Source organism: Herpailurus yagouaroundi, unplaced genomic scaffold, assembly GCF_014898765.1.
Source record: "Herpailurus yagouaroundi ecotype Mexico unplaced genomic scaffold, PumYag 141, whole genome shotgun sequence".
Lineage (NCBI taxonomy): Eukaryota > Metazoa > Chordata > Mammalia > Carnivora > Felidae > Herpailurus > Herpailurus yagouaroundi.
In genome coordinates this window covers 29,081,705-29,101,735 of record NW_024412396.1, presented here as the reverse complement: position 1 = coordinate 29,101,735, position 20,031 = coordinate 29,081,705, and the positions used below count along the sequence as shown (strand labels likewise).

The 20,031-nt window shown below is 44.5% G+C and overlaps 1 protein-coding gene across 1 annotated transcript; it reads right to left on the bottom strand.

Moving 5' to 3' along the window:
- Positions 1 to 466: 466 nt before the first annotated feature.
- PTGER2 (prostaglandin E receptor 2) lies at positions 467 to 19,549 on the bottom strand. The gene is made up of 2 exons (XM_040477143.1): positions 16,519 to 19,549; positions 467 to 4,148 (listed from the first exon to the last, which is right to left on the bottom strand). Exons 1-2 carry the CDS (start codon positions 17,359 to 17,361, stop codon positions 3,927 to 3,929), a joined length of 1,065 nt encoding a protein of 354 aa, XP_040333077.1. The 5' UTR covers positions 17,362 to 19,549; the 3' UTR covers positions 467 to 3,926.
- Positions 19,550 to 20,031: the final 482 nt, after the last annotated feature.

The following is a 20,031-nucleotide window of genomic DNA, read 5'->3' as shown; positions in this document are numbered from 1 at the left end:
CAGGATGGTCTCCACTTGCTCTTCTAAATCTGCTCTCTCCTGTAGTATGGCCTTCATGGACTGCTTTACCCAGGCTCCCCTGACTGTGGATTACAGCTGGGTTTGGGCAATGGGACAAACCAGCAGAAGAGTAGAGAGTAGGAGGAGAAGTCTCCAGGAAGGGAGTCCCTTTGTTCCCTCCCTGCGATTTGCCAACAGCTATGCTTCCCTACTTAGGGCTACAGCTCCAGTTGGGTGACATCTTATAGTTTGCCTCCAGTGGCTGCTTCTCCCTTGTCCCTTCAGGCCTAGGGGTGGTAGAGTGTGTAAGGGACGTCCACCATCCCTTGTTGATTCCCTCTGTAAACACGCCTTTCATTCAACAGTCCTCAGTGACCCTTTGGAGGACGCCATCTCTTTTTACTGGAAACTTCACTGATTTGACTCTTGGCAGATTCTTAAAAAATGAAACACCTGGATCACAGAATTAAACCACCCCAACTGAACTTTAATAGTACATTCATTTTAGAGGGAATACAAAATGTAATTCAAGAAAATGTACTTAACAATGAAAGGAATTGTGAAAGATACCAACAAAACACCAAAAAGAGAGTAACTTTCTGAAATAGAAAATTAATGCCCAATACATGTCTTTGCTCCCCTGTATAGACTATAACTTTAGTGAGCTGCTAGAATAACATTTATTTCCACAGTGTGTACTTAAGTTGATCACAATGCTTTGTAAATTAAGAAATCAATTATAATGCTGTTAGGTGATTGGAGGTATTTATAAATGTGTACTCAAAGAGGAAATCCAATGAAGTTAAGTGTTTGATGAGGCAGAAGATAGTCGTCAATATTTAAGTTGTAATACCACCTGCATGCATAGGCACTGTATGTCCACACATATAAACTTCTCATTTGCAGAGAAGACTGCATCTCCATCTGTAAATGGCTCAAGCGGGGGCTCTTCCTAAATTCAGAAAACCATGAGATTTGGCTAAACGAATAAATCTTTACATAAGTGCAAGCTAATTGTTTTCCCCTGCGTTTCAATGACACCAAAGTTTACCCCTGAATATATTGGGTTTTTTCTTGATCCAAATCAGAGCTGACATTACACGAACATTAGGACAACCCTTTCAAAGCGCACCGACATGAGCAGACAGGGGTGCCAAGAATGTAAGTGAATTACACTGAGACTGCAGTGATACCGATCGGATTTTCCCTGCTTGCCGCTCAGGGCTTACAGCCTCTGCCAGCGTGGTGGTTTTGGGTTGGCGCAGTTTCTAGAGCTTTGTTCTGGTTCTACGTTGTCATGGGTCCAAACCACTTTGAGATTCAGGTCTTTTGGAGGCTTTCTGTATCTTCTGTCAGATCTTTGGATGTTCAAGGCCATAAGTTAGTACCAGAATTTTCCAGTTCCCTCTTGGGAAACATGACCTGAGGCCACAGGGAACTGGGAACAATTTGGCTCAGAGCAGACTACTACTCTGGCCCATCCAATTCTGGACGCCTAACGTCAGAGCTGGGATTCTGAAGTGAAAATCCGCTATAGTTTTTCCCTTTTCATCCCAATGACTGTCGGGGACAACAAATAAAACCTGCATCTTCTTTTATCACAATTCAATTCTCTGACATACGAGGCTAAGCTCCGTGTTTTTCATGTAAGTTGAAAATGAGTCAGTAAACGTGAACAGATATGTCTTGATGTGATGGGATTTTTAGAAAGGAAATATTTACCCGTCTAATTTTTTCTGTTACCTTTAAATTGCCATTAATAATAGGTGATTGTCTATTACACAGGATTTTTACATTTAATTCCTTCTGTGTATATGCAAACAAAACAACAGGACTCAGCCATTTAATACAGTACAAGGAACAGGAGTACATCAGGAAACAAAGCTCTAGAAATCTACCAGTTCTTAAATAAATGGCTTCAACTTTTATATATTGGGACCCCAGAATAAATCATTTTGTTCCCACTAGAGATACTATGTCCAACTATGCCTTTTCTTGTTTTTTGTTTGTTTGTTTGCATTATTTCAGAATTTTGGGGTGATGGTGAGGTGAAGAGAAGGACTATAGTTAACATTTTCATTTGGTTTCATTTGGAGGAAAAAATAGTCATCTTATAAATCAATCTTTCATATTCAAAGTAACATTAGAATTTTATGTTTAGGAATTACCCATGAGTATAATTATTAGTCCTGTTTAGAGCAATTTCTTAACTTCAGAATACTTGTTTGCAGGGAAGATTTATTTACGTGTCCAGATTTCAGTTAAGTTAAATTTTGCCTGGTTTGTTTAAATCAGTAGGAAAGCAAACCAGTTATTTATTCTTTTAAAAATAAGAGCTGATTTGACATAGATTGTGTCAAAATATACTGATGCTAGATTGGTTTGGAATCACTTTAAGTGATCACCTAGTTTGATAACTACTTATAGGAAATGGTTTTGCGTAAGCAACTCAACGAGACCTTGGAAAAAACTGACATCCCCTTTTTGTTTTTTTATAATAGCTATCCTGTAATAACACACTGCAAAATAAATAAATAAATAAGGTGTTTCTACTATTCTGAAGATCATGCTGTAAGGAAAAAAAAATACTTGAATACCAAGTACTATAGTGACTATTTTAACATTTAAATTACAATGAAACCATACTTTTAAAAACTTGCCAAAATAAATATAATTTTTCCACTTTTATCTCACTAAAAAATATATCTACTCTATAAACTGTTATTTGGGGGAACTCAACACTCTTCCATTTCTAAATTTTTGTTTCATAGTTTATTTTTGTGACATTTCAGATGAGTTTATGCAGGAACTAAGATGATTAAGCAGTGCAAATTTGCTGAAATATTTTAATGCTGGTATATTTTTATACCATGGCAAACATTTAGATTTAGAAACATATTAAGATATGACTCACTGTTGCATTATTTCCTATATAGTATGAGTCAAACCATGTTTCCTGGATAAAAACTTAGATGCATGAGTTTTGCTACAACAGTCACCTTATAAAGTAGATGTTAGTCACAGCCTCAGCATGAGCCTTAGAAGAGTTTCAGGGTTTACTGAGAATTGATCAGATTTTTCCATTCTTAATTCTAATACTTGGTTGCAGACATAGCCCCATAGCCTCTCCCTGGAAATAGAATGAAGAATATTAATCAGAATTAACTCTCTCAATAGCCTATTATTTCTTGTTGAGAGGAAAATTCCGAAAGTGTTCTTCATTACTGTCGGCACAACGGACATTATAAAATAAATAACCCGCTACTCTGACACCCAGCTTCCGGAGGAGTAGTGAGAAGGTGACGTTAACCAGCTGAGCTTACTTACTCTTCCACGCGTAATACTGTAGTGACGAAGGAGTCCTCCCACGTGCACAAATACGACACTACAAAGTGCCTGTGATTTCCAAATTCACTGGCCAAACAAAGGGTTTCTTAAGCAATCACAAGACACCAGGCGTGGTTGCTTCCTCGTATGGACTTCGTAGAGAATACATGTGAAGCTTTCTCTGGCCTGACTGTGCACCGTATGTTTACAGCGGCAGTAGCATAGATGATTGAAATCGAACACACAGTAACTACTTAGGGTTTTAAACAAATTACAAAACCACATATGCTCTCATTCAACAGAAAGCTTAAATCAAAAGGCAACCGGATCCTAAATGCAGTTGGTTTTTTCTCAAAGGCCATGTGACATGCTCATCGAGGGCAGCTTTTATGTATTCTCCTGACACCTTCTGTGAAGTGCCTTGTCAGCACCTCTGTAGCACAAACTGCTGCTGAAACGTTTGTTTACTCTGTTTTATTAGGGTAGCTTCACTTTGTTTATAAACTAACTTTTTTCATTTCTCCAAGGAGCCATTTCAAAATGATCTTCCAGATGCTGGCTAACTAAGCACTTCTTAACTACTGTCCACAAAGGTCAATCTATTTACTGGCATTTGACTGTATAGAACAGGAAGTCTGTGCTGCATCTTGTGTTCTTAATGAAACCCGACAACACAGGACTGAACGCATTAGTCTCAGAACAGGAGGCCGAAGGATGGCAAAGACCCAAGGGTCAATTATTGAATTGATGGATAAAAATCTAAGAGCTTGGAGGTCCCACTTTTCTTTTCGGGAAGAGGTTTCATTCATGTATGCAAAAATCTGTAAGAAGCAAAAAGGAAAAATTATATTAGTTTTATGTTGTAGCAGTGGATGGGATTAGATGACGTGCAATTTCTTAAGATTTAAGAACAAAATGTGTGTGTGTGTGTGTGCGTTTGTGCGCGCCACTAGTGGTAAAAGATAGGTAGAAGAATCTCATTCTTCCATGTTTATTCTTGACAAAAAACTCTGAAATGTAAGCATTGTCTCCTTCTGACAGATGAGGATGTGAACTTCAGGAAAGTTAGTAACAATATGTTACATTTATGTATTTATTTTTTTAATTTTTTTTTCAACGTTTATTTATTTTTGGGACAGAGAGAGACAGAGCATGAACGGGGGAGGGGCAGAGAGAGAGGGAGACACAGAATCGGAAACAGGCTCCAGGCTCTGAGCCATCAGCCCAGAAACTGACGCGGGGCTCGAACTCACGGGACCGCGAGATTGTGACCTGGCTGAAGTCGGACGCTTAACCGACTGCGCTACCCAGGCGCCCCATACATTTATTTAAAAAAAAAAATTTTTTTTTAAATTTATTTTTGACAGAGAGAGACAGAGCATGAGCGGGGGAGGGGCAGAGAGAGAGAGGGAGACACAGAATCCGAAACAGGCTCCAGGCTCCGAGCTGTCAGCACAGAGCCCGACGCAGGGCTCGAACCCACGAACTGTGAGATCATGACCTGAGCCGAAGTCGGATGCTCAGCCTACTGAGCCACCCAGGCGCCCCACAATATGTTACATTTATATCCAAACACTTAATCTGACTTAATTATCACAATTCAGGGAGAGAAGTCACCCAGAGCATGGTTTTGGACATGGGACTGCCTGGCCTTGAACCCTGGCTCCACAGATAGCTTTGGGACCGTTGGTAAGAAAACAAATCTTTGTGCCTCAGTTTTTACATCTGTAAAATGAGTGATAATGAAAACAGTACCTACCTCTTGGGTTTTTTGGGAGGATGACCGGAAGTAATATGCGCAAGCTATGTAAAACAGTGCTCACCCAGTAAGTACCCCACAATGTTAGTTGTCATTATCTCCTTCAGTGAGGACACCAAAGTGCAGAGAAGTCAGGTGACTTTCCCAAGTCCCCAAGGGTTGGTTAGTTGGCAGAGTTGGGACAAACATTCCAACTTCCTTGACAGTGAGTAGAGTGCTCAGCCATGTGCTACATTCATGGCTATAGCCTATCTTAGAACAAATACCCTTAGAACAACCTCCTAAATACTGGAAAGCTGACACATTGGCTGGCCCATTGACCAATGTTTTCAAGCTGGTATACCAATTCCCATCTGATTCCTCACATATTTGGGGATCAATGCAAGTTCTGGTCAGATTCAAAGGAATGGAACAGTACACGTTCCATGAAGATCAAACACTCCCACATGGCTTACTGAAAAGAGGAAAACAAAGGGAAATCACACCCGACTTTAAAACCAGTTCTTTATAATGTTATAGGGACTTTCTTACCAGGGGGAGCCTGTGAGTTAGAGAGCTGCGACTTCTTTCCTCCAGGCTCCTTTGCCAGAAAAAGGAATGTCTTTTTTCCTTTCCTCCTGGTACTTACTCTGCAGGCATCTGGCAATTGGATATACAAAGCAAATTGCAGGGATGGAGAAGAGTAGTCATCTTTGGGTTGCTTATGTTAGGACAAGAGCAGGAAGGTTTGGCAGCCAGAGGTGTTTATGACAGAGAATCTTGGAATAGGGAATGGAGGAAAGACTTGGCAGATGAGCAAGGAAAAAGAAGAATTGATGGTGGATTTCCCTGATTATACAGAGAAAAGGAAAGTTAGGTGGGAACATGCAACAGAGCAATACTTTTCTTGTCAGCCAAACTATTTTGGATGAGAAATAGACAGTACTTATATGGTATATCCAAGGAGCAATTTTGAAGATTAGAATTTCAAGATAATGGTGTACAAAAGTCCAGTAGATTAAAATATATTAGTTAATACACACACGTACAACTGACACTCTGTCATAGAAAAAGTCTGTAGCTGAACTTATGATCTAGTTTGGCCAAAGCATACGATGACCCTGAACTGGCTAGCCATAGCGGGCAGTGTAGACAGGGCTCAGCACTCTAGTGTCACACATGAAGATGAGTCAGGTTTTCAGTGGGGAATGACCCGTATCATAGTTCCTGATCTCATTAGAGAGCAGTACGGAGCAATGAGAAGTGAAAAATGGTTTTAGAGAATGAGGCAATTCTGTACTATTTGTTTCCTTTCCCTTTCATCCATCATACTGGGCAATTTTTAGAAATGCTTAAAATTTGTATTTCATGAGGTGGCCAAGATTTTGGAGGAGATAATTTCTTCTTTTACACTGGGAAAAGTGACATACTTTAGGGACCCTGAAGTTCATGATATAAGTTTTATCTTTTTTTACCTCACCATTTCCTTCCCCCACCCCCAACCCCACCCCCATGGTCCTCGTCTCTTGCCCAGAGCTCACCATTTTTTTTTTTTTTTAATTTTTTTTTTCAATGTTTATTTATTTTTGGGACAGAGAGAGACAGAGTATGAACGGGGGAGGGGCAGAGAGAGAGGGAGACACAGAATCGGAAACAGGCTCCAGGCTCTGAGCCATCAGCCCAGAGCCTGACGCGGGGCTCGAACTCACGGACCGCGAGATCGTGACCTGGCTGAAGTCGGACGCTCAACCGACTGTGCCACCCAGGCGCCCCAAGAGCTCACCATTTTTGATGTTGTGGATTCTAGGTTTGTTTTTAATTGTAAAATATACATAGCATAAAAATCTACCATTTTAACCACGTTCAAGTGTAAAATCAGTGGCATTAAGTACATTTATATTGTTGTGCAACTATGTTGTTTATGTTTTTTTAATTTTCTGTATATCAAGATGTTTTGACATTTTAAAACCTTTCTGGTTGGGAAGAGATTGCCTCTCCCCAGGGCTAGCCATTCTTTTTTTTTTTTTTTTTTTTTTTTTAATGTTTATTTATGTATTTTGGGAAAAAGAGAGAGACGGGGACAGAGGGAGGGAGGGAGGGAGGAAGTGGGGGAGGGGGAGAGGGAGAGAGAGAGAGTCCCAAGCAGGCTCCACACTGGCAGCACAGAGTGATGCAGGGCTCGATCTCACTAAGTGTGAAATCAGGACCTGAGCTGAAATGCAGAGTTGGACCCTTAACTGACTAAGCCACCCTGGTGCCCCAGGGCTAGCCATTCTTCAGAGACAGCCCAGGGCTCACCCAGGAGCTGTCCTTTGGTATGCCAAGTAACCAAGCCTGAGCCCCTCCACGTGGTCCTGTATCCCAGGGGCAATATTCCTCTGGAGAGGCCCGGGCTGTCCTCCGGCTCCTGCTCCTTCTGCCTCCCCATCTACTCTAGCACCTTCCTTGCGGCCCTGGCGTTGTGCAGTGTTTGCTGTATGATACAACTTATTTTCCCGAGCGTTTCCTGTGCTCCTCTTCTGGCTGCACCGGACTGGCCATCACGTAAAAGAACACAGAATAGCAACCATCGCCACCATCCATCTCCAGAACCTTTTCTTCATCACCCCAAACTGAAACCCTGTACCCGTTAAACAGTAGTAACTCCACATTTCCTTCTCCCTCCAGCCGATCCTAGATTTTAATGAAAGGCCGACACATTGGATATATCAATTAATAACGTTTCACTGCTACTCTGAAATCAGCTTCCAAGGCTGATAGAATTTATACGTGTTTTTGCACACCTGACTAACAAATTTGTTATCAACAATCTAAACGAGTCAAGTTGAGTTTTGATTCCTTAGGATAGAGGCTCTCTCTACAGGGCTTTGCTAAGAATATAGAGTTTGATTTGGTACCTACAAGGTGGTATGGATCAAAATTAGTGTTCTTTAGATTTATCTTCTTTTTTTTTTAACATTTATTTATTTTTGAGACAGAGAGAGAGCATGAACAGGGGAGGGTCAGAGAAAGAGGGAGACACAGAATCTGAAACAGGCTCCAGGCTCTCAGCTGTCAGCACAGAGCACGACACGGGGCTCGAACCCACGGACGGCGAGATCATGACCTGAGCCGAAGTCGGACGCTTAACCGACTGAGCCACCCAGGCACCCAGGCACCCCTAGATTTATCTTCTTTAGAACACTTTCAGCCTCTCATGGAAAGTTTCCTCTTGGCTCTGACTGGGTACTGTGATTCTGGGCTACTTTTCTACTGTTAATGCAACTCCATCATGGTTTCAGAATTTGGGGGCAAATGAGAACTTTATTTGGTTGTTCACTGAAATCACCTGAGGACTGTTTAGACTACTCTGATGGCTTGCTCCCACCCCCAGAGACTCTGATTTAATTAATCTGGGCTGTAACATGGGTATCCTCAGGTTTTTTAACCGCTCCCCCCCCCCCAACCCCGGATGATTCTAACATGCAACCAAGGTTGGGAACCACTGTTTTAGAACCTTTACCAAACCCCTGAAACAGCTGAAAATTATTCATTTATCACACTTAACAACAAAAGACCCATCAGTCAAACAAATGACGTTAGCTTCCAGAATTCAGTTCGTGATCATTACTATACAATCTGATTTTCCTTTGGAAATTGAACCCTATGTGGATAGCAGTTAATATTTACTGAAGACTTATGTGTGCCAGGCATGGGGCTAAGCGATTTGTAAGTCTCATTCTGTTTAATCCTTACACAAACTTGCAAAATATGATTATTCCTGTTTTAGCGAGGAGGAAATCAAGGCCTAGTAGATTAGTTACCATGCCCCAAGTCACCCTCCAGGGAAGTAGGGAAGTCATGGAGGAGCCACACTCAAGCAGTGGGACCAAAACCCTCCTTTTAGCCACTACACAGTCTGCCACCTTCTCCGTAAACAGCCTGTGATACAAAGGCTCACGTGAAGTTCACAGCTAACCGGTTACGGGTTTGTAAGAGGCTTGTTTGCAAAAGTGTTACAAAGGTTTGTGGCTATCGCTGCTCCTGTCTATATAGTTAAAAACCACAGCTATAGCTAAGTTGCTACTTGTCTTTCTTTGGGGGTTTTTTTTTTCCCCCTTCACACTTTTTACAGTTAAACTGCAGGCAGAGACTGTCATAAGTTTACCTGTCTTGTGAAAGACATTAGGGTATCCTGCCTATGGTTTTGTATAATCCATTCTTTAAAAAACTTTTGGTGTCCACTATACTTCCAAAAACTTTTTTTAAACACAGAACTTTTGGGGGGATGTTATTTTCCAGGCATATGATGTTTTAAAGAAATCCCTTCCCCCAAACCATAGGTGCTTTGTGGTAGAGGGGACAGTAGCCTATTTCCCTAGGAAGACTGGGGCAGGGATATGGCTCCAGTACTAAAGAGTATTCCCTGCCTTGTGCTTCAGGTGATCCCGGGACTGGACCCAAAAGAGAGTTCATGCTAAAGTTTGGAGCTCTCGGCCTGCACATTCCAGGGTGCTGGCCCTTAACTCTTCGAGAAAAGGATAGGCACTGTGGAACATCTACCCAGAACTCCTATAAACACAAGATTTTGCAAATGATTTGAAAGCGATCCATGCGCTGCTCGTGTTGTGCAAGAAGAACCCTGGTCTAGGGGAAGTTCTGGCCCTCCCCGCATGCACGTTCCCTATCCCCTGCCCTTCCCATCACCTATATGTCCTAACTGCAGAAGACTTAAGCCTAGTGTTCCGTTAGAGGGGGCAATTTTAGGCAGCAGATTATTCTGAGAAAAATGAAGCTTGGTGTATCTTGGCCATATAAACTGAGGCACAGTGGATGTAAGCTCAAGATAAGGGAGGGGAATGGTGGTCAGAAACCACAAAATAGAGGACAGGAGAAGCCACGGAAACCGAGCCAACCAAGTTGCAGATTAACTGGGTCGTAAGCCTTGGTGGAAAGAGACTTGCTGTCCTCCTGAACACTGTGGGGAGATGAGTCCCTCACCATTTCTATTCTATTCTATGCTATGCCATTCCATTCTTTTTTTTTTTTTTTTTAACTTAATACTGTGATGGACTCTTGACATGCCAAAAACGAAATACACCATCCCTAAAGCTGTTTTTCTATAAAGTGAGGGCCTGGCCTCAATTATCTGAAAGAGCAGTGATGACTAACTTAAAGGGTGTAGACATAATGTGCAGCTTTTCTTTTGGAAGAAGAACTATGGCTCTTGCTGTCTAAATTTTAAAAATTCAGTGTAATTGTGTCTTTATTCACAACCACCGTTTTATAATGGTGAAGGAAGAGGTGTCAACCGAAAACATTACTTTAGAGGAACATTCTCTTTTAAAATAATTTTTTTAATGTTTATTATTTTTGAGAGAGAGAGAAAGAGAGAGACAGAATGTGAGCAGGGTAGGGGCCAAGAGAGAGGGAGACACAGAATCCGAAGCAGGCTCCAGGCTCTGAGCTGTCAGCACAGAGCCGGATGCGGGGCTCAAACTCACAAACCGTGAGATCATGACCTGAGCCGAAGTCGGATGCTTAACCGACTGAGCCACCCAGACAACCCTAAAGGGACATTCTCTTAAAAGGTCACATGTCTTAAAATGATTTCACTAATCCCCAAACACATCGTTGGTGATGCATAAATGATAAAGGGATTTCCAGCCGTTCATGGATAGAACTTAAAATATTACCAAACAAATTCATTGTGGTTATGCATGGAGAGTTCTGAGATTCTTTCATCCTTACTAGCATTGTGATATTTTGCACATACGTAATTGACAAATTTCATATGTTTTACAACCCCCATTCATGTTACATTTTACATAAAGAGTTCCAGGAATGAACAGAAAACTCCAGTACTGTTTACTTGAGTTTGCTCTGTATTTTGAAGACCATATTTCCACTAATCAGACTGCCTAGAAATTATAGCCCTAAAGAATTTCTAAAGATGAAGACATTATTTTAGAATGAGCCAACGGTTCACTTTTGAAACTTCAGAACTGAATAATATATTCTAATGGCAAGTGGAAAGCAGTTTAAAATGACCAGCAGTTATCCACAGCTATTGGGAATGTAGGGACTGAGTGGCTTGATGTGGGTTGGAAATTAAAATACAAACATTATCTGAGGCAAGATTGGAGGTCTGATATATTTTCTGTGTTCTGTTCCATTTCAGGAAGAAAGTTTCTATTTATCTCTGTGAAATGATGACAACAGCTGATCAACATAAGGAGGAATTCATTAATTTATACACTATCCCTTTAGTACATAAACAGTTTGGAATATGTTGTTGGTCCCATGCATGATTTCATATTGGACAGCCAAAATAATGTCATTTCCTGAAAATACCATTTTTTGTTTTGTTTTGTTTTTTTATCACGTAAGAAATGTATTATGTGTACCAACAGAAGATTTTATGTGAGGGGTAATCTGATTATTTCTTAATTTAGACCAACATTTATATTAGCCAGTCTCCTTAAATCTCCGTCTCAGCCTTTTAATTCATAGGACTGTGGAGAAGAAAAAAGAAACCGCACACTTGGCCCCAGCTCCTTGATCTGGCATGCAGAAAAAGGTCTTTGCCATTTTATTTTTAAAGTGAACAGGGGCGCCTGGGTGGCGCAGTCGGTTGAGCTTCTGACTTCAGCCAGGTCACGATCTCGCGGTCCGTGAGTTCGAGCCCCGCGTCAGGTTCTGGGCTGACAGCTCAGAGCCTGGAGCCTGTTTCCGATTCTGTGTCTCCCTCTCTCTCTGCCCCTGCCCCGTTCATGCTCTATCTCTCTCTGTCCCAAAAATAAATAAACGTTGAAAAAAAAAATTAAAAAAAAAAATAAATAAAGTGAACAAGTTGGAATTGAGACAAAGCGGTCCAGATATTTATAACATCCTTACCATTCTTTTGTGAAAAGTTGGATGAATCTTCTCACATGCAACCCCTGAAATGAGTACTTTCTCTCTGCTAGTACTGTGGCTAAGAGGACAGGCTCTGTGCTTCAATTGCCCAGCTGTGAACCCCAGTTCCAACACTCACTAGCTGTCGGACCCAGGGTAAGGTATTTGCCTCATCTGTAAAATGGGAACAATAATACTATCTATTTTATAGGTTGTTGTGAAGATAATAAGTTAGGTATGTAAAAATTAGCACTCAAAAGGTTAGCCATTTTGATGTTGATAATAATATTTGAGGGTTGAGCTTGACTTCATTATAAGGTGCTGGGAATTTTACATTTTGCTAGTTCCACTTCCAACCTTTGGAAGTCCTAGACTCATGTTCTTGGAGCAAGCAGTAATTCTAACCTGCCTACACCTTGGCACAATGGCTGACACAAATAGTTCCAGGTTTCCTAAATTCCCCACTCCCCTCCCTCCTTCCCTCCCTCCTGGCATGCTGGAAGAGGCTGGTGCCCCACTGGATACACAGCTGTCAAATCTCCTCTTTACTGGGCCAGTGGAGTGGTGTGGCCCACTTTTGAGGGACACAGAAAGCAGCTCTGTTATCCCGAGGAAGGAGTAGAGATAGAGTAGATTGCTAGTACTTTCTGGGGACACAAGGAAGACAATTAGTTGGGATAGCTCATTCATAATCACTTTACATTGGTTACATTTTGTTTTTTCTTTAATTTTTTTTTTCAACGTTTATTTATTTTTGGGACAGAGAGAGACAGAGCATGAACAGGGGAGGGGCAGAGAGAGGGAGACATAGAATCGGAAACAGCCTCCAGGCTCTGAGCCATCAGCCCAGAGCCTGACGTGGGGCTCGAACTCCCGGACCGCGAGATCGTGACCTGGCTGAAGCCGGACGCTTAACTGAATGCGCCACCCAGGCGCCCCTACATTGGTTACATTTTGAAGTGATAACATTTTGGATATTTGGGGTTAAATAATATTGATGAATTTTTACCATTTCTCTTTACTTTTTGTTATTTGGCTAATAGAACATTACAAATTCCATATGTGGCACAAGTGTATTTCTATTGGACTGCATGTGTTCTGTTAGAGGAACAGGAGAACTTCTGAACGCAATCACAGGTCTTTGCCTTGTCCCGGTTAGGATGCGTGGAAATGATTCCTGCCTCGTATGGGAGATTGGTGTAGGCCATTTCTGACCACAATTTTCGTGTGGGCCAAGTAGACAAAAAGGACATGAGCAGAAGGTGCCCCCCAGGGACCATGGCAAGCATTCTGAAATAACAGAATGTATGCACCAAACAGTAGCTGTGATTTTTAAATCATCAGATAAGCTCTCCATGAAATAACTTAAATCAGGATACTGCAGCATTTCATAAGGTTTCAAGTGCTATGTAAATGAAAGATTCTAACAAGCACCAATAATCTATTGACAAAGTAAATTAGTGAGCAGTCAATGTAAATTTCCTTATTCAAAGATGGCTTGAGGGGCACCTGGGTGGCTCAATCAGTTGAGCACCAACTCTTGACTTGGGCTTGGCTCACTCAGGTCATGATCTCAGGTCGTGGGATCAGGTTCCATGCTGAGCATGGCTCCTGCTTGAGATTCTCTCCCATTCCTCTCCCTCTGCTCCTCCCCCAGTTTCTCTCTTTCTCTCAAAAATAAAATAAAATTAGAAGGAAAAAAAAGATGACTTGATACTTCCCATTTAAGGTACAGTTCAAATACCTGTTTGGGGCCTAGTGAGTTACCTACACTTCATCTGCATAACTTGTCATGTTAGCCCCAAGGTGAGAATCAGTGTCTGACTTTCTGATTATGTTCACTCTAGGCTTTTTCCCTGTTCTTTGGGAATCTTTGCCATGCATACATGCAGAAGCAAACCTGGATAATATTTGCTGATAGTATCAATGCCACTATCATAAAGTGCCCTCATAATCCTCATCTGGTGTCCCCGACCCATAAACAGGCGATCTAAATAAAAACACAGCTTCAAAGTGAATCTCCTACTCCCCACTCCTTCTAACCAGACTTCTAGGCTCTAAGCCCCTTGCATCTGGCAACTCTGGAGCAGTCTCTGGCTTAATTGTAAATAAAGGGGGAAAATAAATTTTCATATGAATATGTGTATGTATACACAGAGGGCTTGAAAATCAACATACAGCAATAACCGAGATCTCATGATAAAAGGCAAATTTATTTGAAAACGGGAACCTGTTGAAAATCACTGCCTTTATCTTTTATATTGTATGTATGCAGTGGATTAGTCATGATCAGAGGAGAGACTTTTTCCTCCTGCTATCTTCCTCTAAAGGGCTTAGGGAATAACAAGCCTTTTCACAAGCGTGTGGTCCCCTCTGAGCTCATTGCCAAGGTATTTAATTGGCTGGGGAAGGGGTATTTTTATATATATGCACTCAAAGATCACAGAGGAAACTCCAAGAACTGACCTCCCAATTTGCACCAGGCCAAGACCAACACTACCCACATCAGAAAGGGTTTATGGCCTCTGAGTTGTATTCTAAGTTGTTTAGTGGAACTAGACATTCTTTCTCTCAAAGACACATGTTCTGCATATTAGTCCTGACGCCCCCCCCCCCCCAAAAAAGTGATTTAATTCCTATTATGCCACCAAACATTTCTACTAGTAAAACAAAAGAAACGCATAGAAGCCATGTCAGTTTCTATATCACAGCCTTTCTGTTGCACAAACTCCCTGGTTCAGGGTGGAATGGAAGATGTGGCCTCTCGTGGTCCTACTTCATTTCAGAAGAGGGCACCTTTGTGTAACTTATTGATTCAGACCAGCTTCTGCCCCAACAGAGAATGGGGTAGAAGTGTGAGGACAATGGGGACCAGAGAGAAGAGAACATAGCTATGAATCCAAGTTAATTTAGGGGGCAAGGTGTCCTTTTCCACCCTGGAGGATGAGTATATGCAAGTAATCAAAAGCAGTGATGGAGGCGGGAAGTAAGATAAAGTCACTTCTCTAGCTTCTACAGGTCAGACCTGCTATTGGTAGGCACTATCCATCTCTTCTTTTCTCCAAGACAGTGCCAGGAGGGAGTTATGGCCAACTGCTTACATCCTTCAGGGTCAACCTTGTTCTTTTTTTAAAACTTTATATATATATATATATATATATATATATAGATAGATAGATAGATAGATATAGATATAGATAGATATAGATATATATATTTGTATATATATATTTGTGTATATATATGTGTGTATATATACATATATATATATATATATATATATATATATATATATATATATTTGAGAGAGAGGGAGAGAGACATAGAGCACAAGCGGAGAAGGGGCAGAGAGAGAGGGAGACACAGAATCTGAAGCAGGCTCTGAGATGTCAGCACAGAGACTGATGTGGGGCTCGAACCCACAAACCATGAGATCATGACCTGAGATGAAGTTGGGGCCTTAACCAACTGAGCCACCCAGGCGCCCCTCAGCCTTGTTCTTTTGAAGACTGGGAAGTGGCGCTGCGAAACTCCCAGTCCCCAGCTTCCAGTATGAGGCCAGTGCCTGCTCAGACACATTCCGGGCTCTGCTACCTGTTCCACCAGAGGAGACTCAAACTCACAGCATTATAGAGCTGACTGCTAAGCCTGCACCAAACCAGGCCAGCACCCATCCCCGAACCTAGGCACCCATCTTCAGTTCCCCAGGAAGCCTCTGGCCTGCTGGGTCATGGCACATGCTGTACATGCCTAACTCTCCCAACCTTGAGATGGACCAGCCATTCCTGTGTGTGGCTTTGTGCTCATAAAGCATATGACTCTAAACTGAAGAACCCCTGTAGATATTTCTGATAGTGATATGAAAAGAATACTTTGTAAGAGGGTACAAATGACTTCTTTAGAGGAATTACAAAAGCTTAGCGAGGGGTTTCTCCAAGCAACCAACTTTGCCTGTAATTAGCATTATGGACATATTATGAGGTCCACATTTTTTCATGGCCACAAAGAGTTACATTCCCAATAGGTAAACTGGGAAACATGTGAACTGTTTGCTGAACTTTTGTGACAAGTAATGGATGCTCTGACTTTATCAACAGGGACCCTTCTCAATGGCAGCTGGAATGCTGTGCGTTGGCCACCACACTGTGTGTTGGGAGAAACAGAAGTCAAAGCACAGAGAACACAGACCCATGGGTAGGGGGTACAGGAAGGTGACCTGAAGCTCAGGGAAGTCAGGTTGTAACTGATACCCATCCAAAGGTGGAGGGGGCTGCCTCCTCCACAGGCACTGAGCCAGGCTGGCAGAGGCTGGGGGTTGGGGGGGGGGTGGCTTTTAACCCTCTGACAGTGGTCTGGGCTGGCTTAGTGGAGGGTCAAGGCTCCCTTTCAGGGGACTGTACTAGGTGTAAGAAACACTAGCATGGAGTCAGAGGGTTAGGGGAGCAGGGAAGTGGGGTAAAGGTGAGAAGCCAGAGGAGAAGGCTCTAGGCCTCCCCAGGACCTATTCTTACAAGTTGCAAAAGTGAGTCAGAAGGCTCCCCAGAGCCGGGCTATGGAAACCAAATGGCTTAACTTACTGTGAAAGGCAAGGAGCACACAGCAAAGGTGATGGTCATAATAGCCAGGAGAATGAGATGGTCTGTCTCCTCCGCCATGGACAGCCTTTCCCCTCTCCTGCGGGCCCCAGGGGCGTCCCGGCAGCTGCCCAAGGAGGGCCCGCAGCGGCTTCTCCTGCTCCGACGGTGCATGCGGATGAGGTTGAGGATGACGCTGAAGTTGCAGGCGAGCACCGCGACGATGAGGAGGAGCAGCAGGGTGGCATACAACTGCAGGTACGTAGTCTGGCCGTGCTCGATGAAGCACCACGTCCCGGGACAGTACTGGACGTACTGCCCGTAGTTCAGCAACGGCAGCGAGCAAAAGAGTAGGGAGACGGCGTAGATGGTGGGCAGCACTGCCAGGCCGCTGCGGCGCGTGACACGACGCTGGTAGAAGTAGGGGTGCCCGATGGACAGGTAGCGCTCCAGGGCCATGGCGAAGAGCATGAGCATCGTGGCCAGGCTGAAGAAGGTCATGGCGAAGGCGAAGTAGGTGCACGCACGGCTCTCAGGCGCCAGCGCCACCAGGGTCTGGTTTCGAGCGTAGGAAGCCAGCACCACCGGGCTGATGAGGCAGGTCCCAAGCAGGTCGGTGAACACCAGCTCTGTCACCAGCACGTGGAACAAGGAGACCGAGTTCCCGCGTCCCGCGCTGCGTCCCGCGTCCCCCCGCCAGCGGCGCGCCAGCAGCGCCAGAGCGATGAGGTTCCCCAGCACCCCGGCCGAGAACATCACCGAGCTGATGGCCGGACTTTCGCCGGAGGGGAGCCACTGCCGCGACCCGCAGTCCTCGGGCCAGGAGTCATTGGAGATATTGCCCATGGTGGAGCGCCGGCAGGAGAGAGGCGCCCTCCTCTCCCGGCTCGTACCTGGGAGGAGGAGGGTCTGAGAGCGCTCCGGCACGCAGAGGGAAAGGGGGAGGGATCCTAGTCCAGAGCCCCCTTCCGGCCCCCAGCGCGCCCAGGGCAGGCTCGGCCCCAGGGCTCGCGTCGCTCCGGGAGAGGCCACTAGGCTGCAGCATCCGGGCAGCGCTCAGGGCTCCTCTGCCGATCCGCGCTCCTCTCGGCCGCGGCCCCGCGCCCAGGGGGCGGCCGCCACCACTCCGCACCCGCCTGGGGACGGACTCAGAAGCGGAGTCACCGTCCCCAGGGTTAGCGCCCGCAAGCCGCCCCAGAGGTGGGACGCGCGCGTCCCACCCCGTGGGGGCACTGCGAGTTCACTGCGAGGTCCTCAGCGGGGAGAGGGGAGGAGACGGCCACGACCCCGAACGCCGGCCCGGCCCGGCGGGCGCTGGGCTGGAGCTGCGCCGTGGCCCCGCTCCCACCCAAACCCTGGGCAGTGGGTGCTGGAAGCCGCACGGCCGCCGACCTCGGCTAGGAAGCGTTGAGCCCAGGCGGAGCGCTGGGAGCGAGAGCGGGGCACTTGTGGGGTGTGCGCAGAATTCACGGAAGGCGAAAACGGGAAAGCAAGAGTGACTCACCAGACAATGGAGAAGTTTGGAGGGCCAGTCCCGGCCGTGTGCATAAGAAGGGAACAACAGACACTAAAGACAGCTTGCAGTAAGATCAGTGTTCTTTTTATTTTTTCTTTTCTTTTAACATTCTCAGGAAGATAAGCCAAGGGGCCGGGACCAAAATTGGGAGGAAGTTGAAAGTACGCCTGGCGGGTGTGAGGAACAGAACCAGGCGCGCCGCTGAGCTGCCTGTTGCATTGTCGGCTTTGATTCGGTTGCCAGCATTTCGCCTTTTCCTGTGTCAACACCAGAACGGCTAACCACTCGTTTCAGCAAGCAAGCAAGAATGAAAAGAAAAAAGAGAAAGAAATGTTCCTGATGTGTGGAATTGTGTTTGTGAACACAGCTGGAAAGCACCGCACCGCGGCTCTCCACTCAAGATCGGCCCTGAGAGAAAATGTTGCTCAGGATTAATCTTTTCATGTTAACTGTGCAGAGCACATTTGGAAAGACCCATCCCTGGTAAAGTGTATTATTAAGTGGCCAGTTTTAGAAACTACGGCTGACAAACGTGTTACAGTTGCAGACTCCTGAAAATGGGCTGGTGTTTAAAACAACAACAAAAAATCCAGTTTGATGGTCGAAAGGGGGTAATTCTATTCTGTGAGGAAGGTCATAGTCACTTGGGGACGGGAGGAAGACTGGGAGGTGGAAGGATCTGCATAGGGAACAGGCAAGGGGAAAAAGTCATCAGTGTGGAAGAAAGAAAAATTTACCTGTCGAAGAACACATCTTACTCGCCATGAATATGTTAGCTCACCTTGATACTTGGTCTGGGAATTGGAATGGAGATGGGGCTCCCAAAGGACAAGTTCACAGGGAGTCTATTTTTCTCAAATAAGGAGTTCAGCAGTCACAGGTAGGTGGGCTTCTCAGGACCCACCTCCTTCTGTTCTCCAGCCCTTTATTCCTAGCATACCGGCTTTCAGTCTACATGTTCTTTCCCCATGTAGTCACCAGTCAGGATTCAACCAGAGAAAAAGAACCACTATAAGTGATGAAGAACAACAGATTTATTGTTAGGCACCAGATCTGTGCTGTTCAACATAGCAGCCACTAGCCACACGTGGCAGTGTAAATGAATTAAGATGAACTGAGAGTAAAAATGTAGTTTCTCGGTTGCACTAGGTACACTTCAAGTGCTCGATAGCCACATGCATGTGACTAGTGGCTATCGTTGGGCAGCTCATATACAAAACATTTCCATCATCACAGAAGTTCTATTGGAGAATGAGGCATCAGACCTTACATGATTGTGGGAGCTCATTGAGAAGTCTGTTCAAAGCTGTTTGAGGTCTTTGATTCTAGTGTTGAATGTGAAGTCACCATAGGTCAGACAGAATGGCAGTCAGCGTAGAAAGCTAGACCTGGATAAAAGCAAGTACAGGCTTGGAACCTGCAGGGGCTAACTGGAATTCATGAAAAACTAGAGTCCTCTAAGACAGACTGGATTTGTGTGTGTCCCTCACTACCTCTGACCTTGATAACAGGCATACTGCAGAAGAAGCTGGCATCCTTCATGGGGTTGCACATGCACTTGGCTTAGGACACGGAGAAGCTGAAGGAGGACACCCGACCAGCAAGGTGAGCCAGCAGATGAGTGACAATGTACTAGAGTCACCACTGTGCCTGGAGCCCTTGCATTGTCCTTCAGAGCATGAAAACCATGGCTGCTGCTTCGCCGCTGCCCTCTCAATCACATACAGCACTTCTCTTGTGGCTACTGCTAACCTTGAAACCATGCAGAATTCTGGAGAACAGATCCTGCTCAGCTGAGTTGACCCAGTATAAAGCTACCACACTGCCCCGTGGGTCCAGGCATGAAGTCTGCATTGAAAGAGGAGGGTGAGAAAGAGGCAGCTCCTGTGAGCTCTCTTTCTCTCTCTTGTGCTTGTTTCTTTCATCAGGAAAGCTAGTTTTCTAGAAGCACCTCGGTAGACTTCCCTCTGTGTCTCTTTAGCCAGAACGTGGCAAATTGG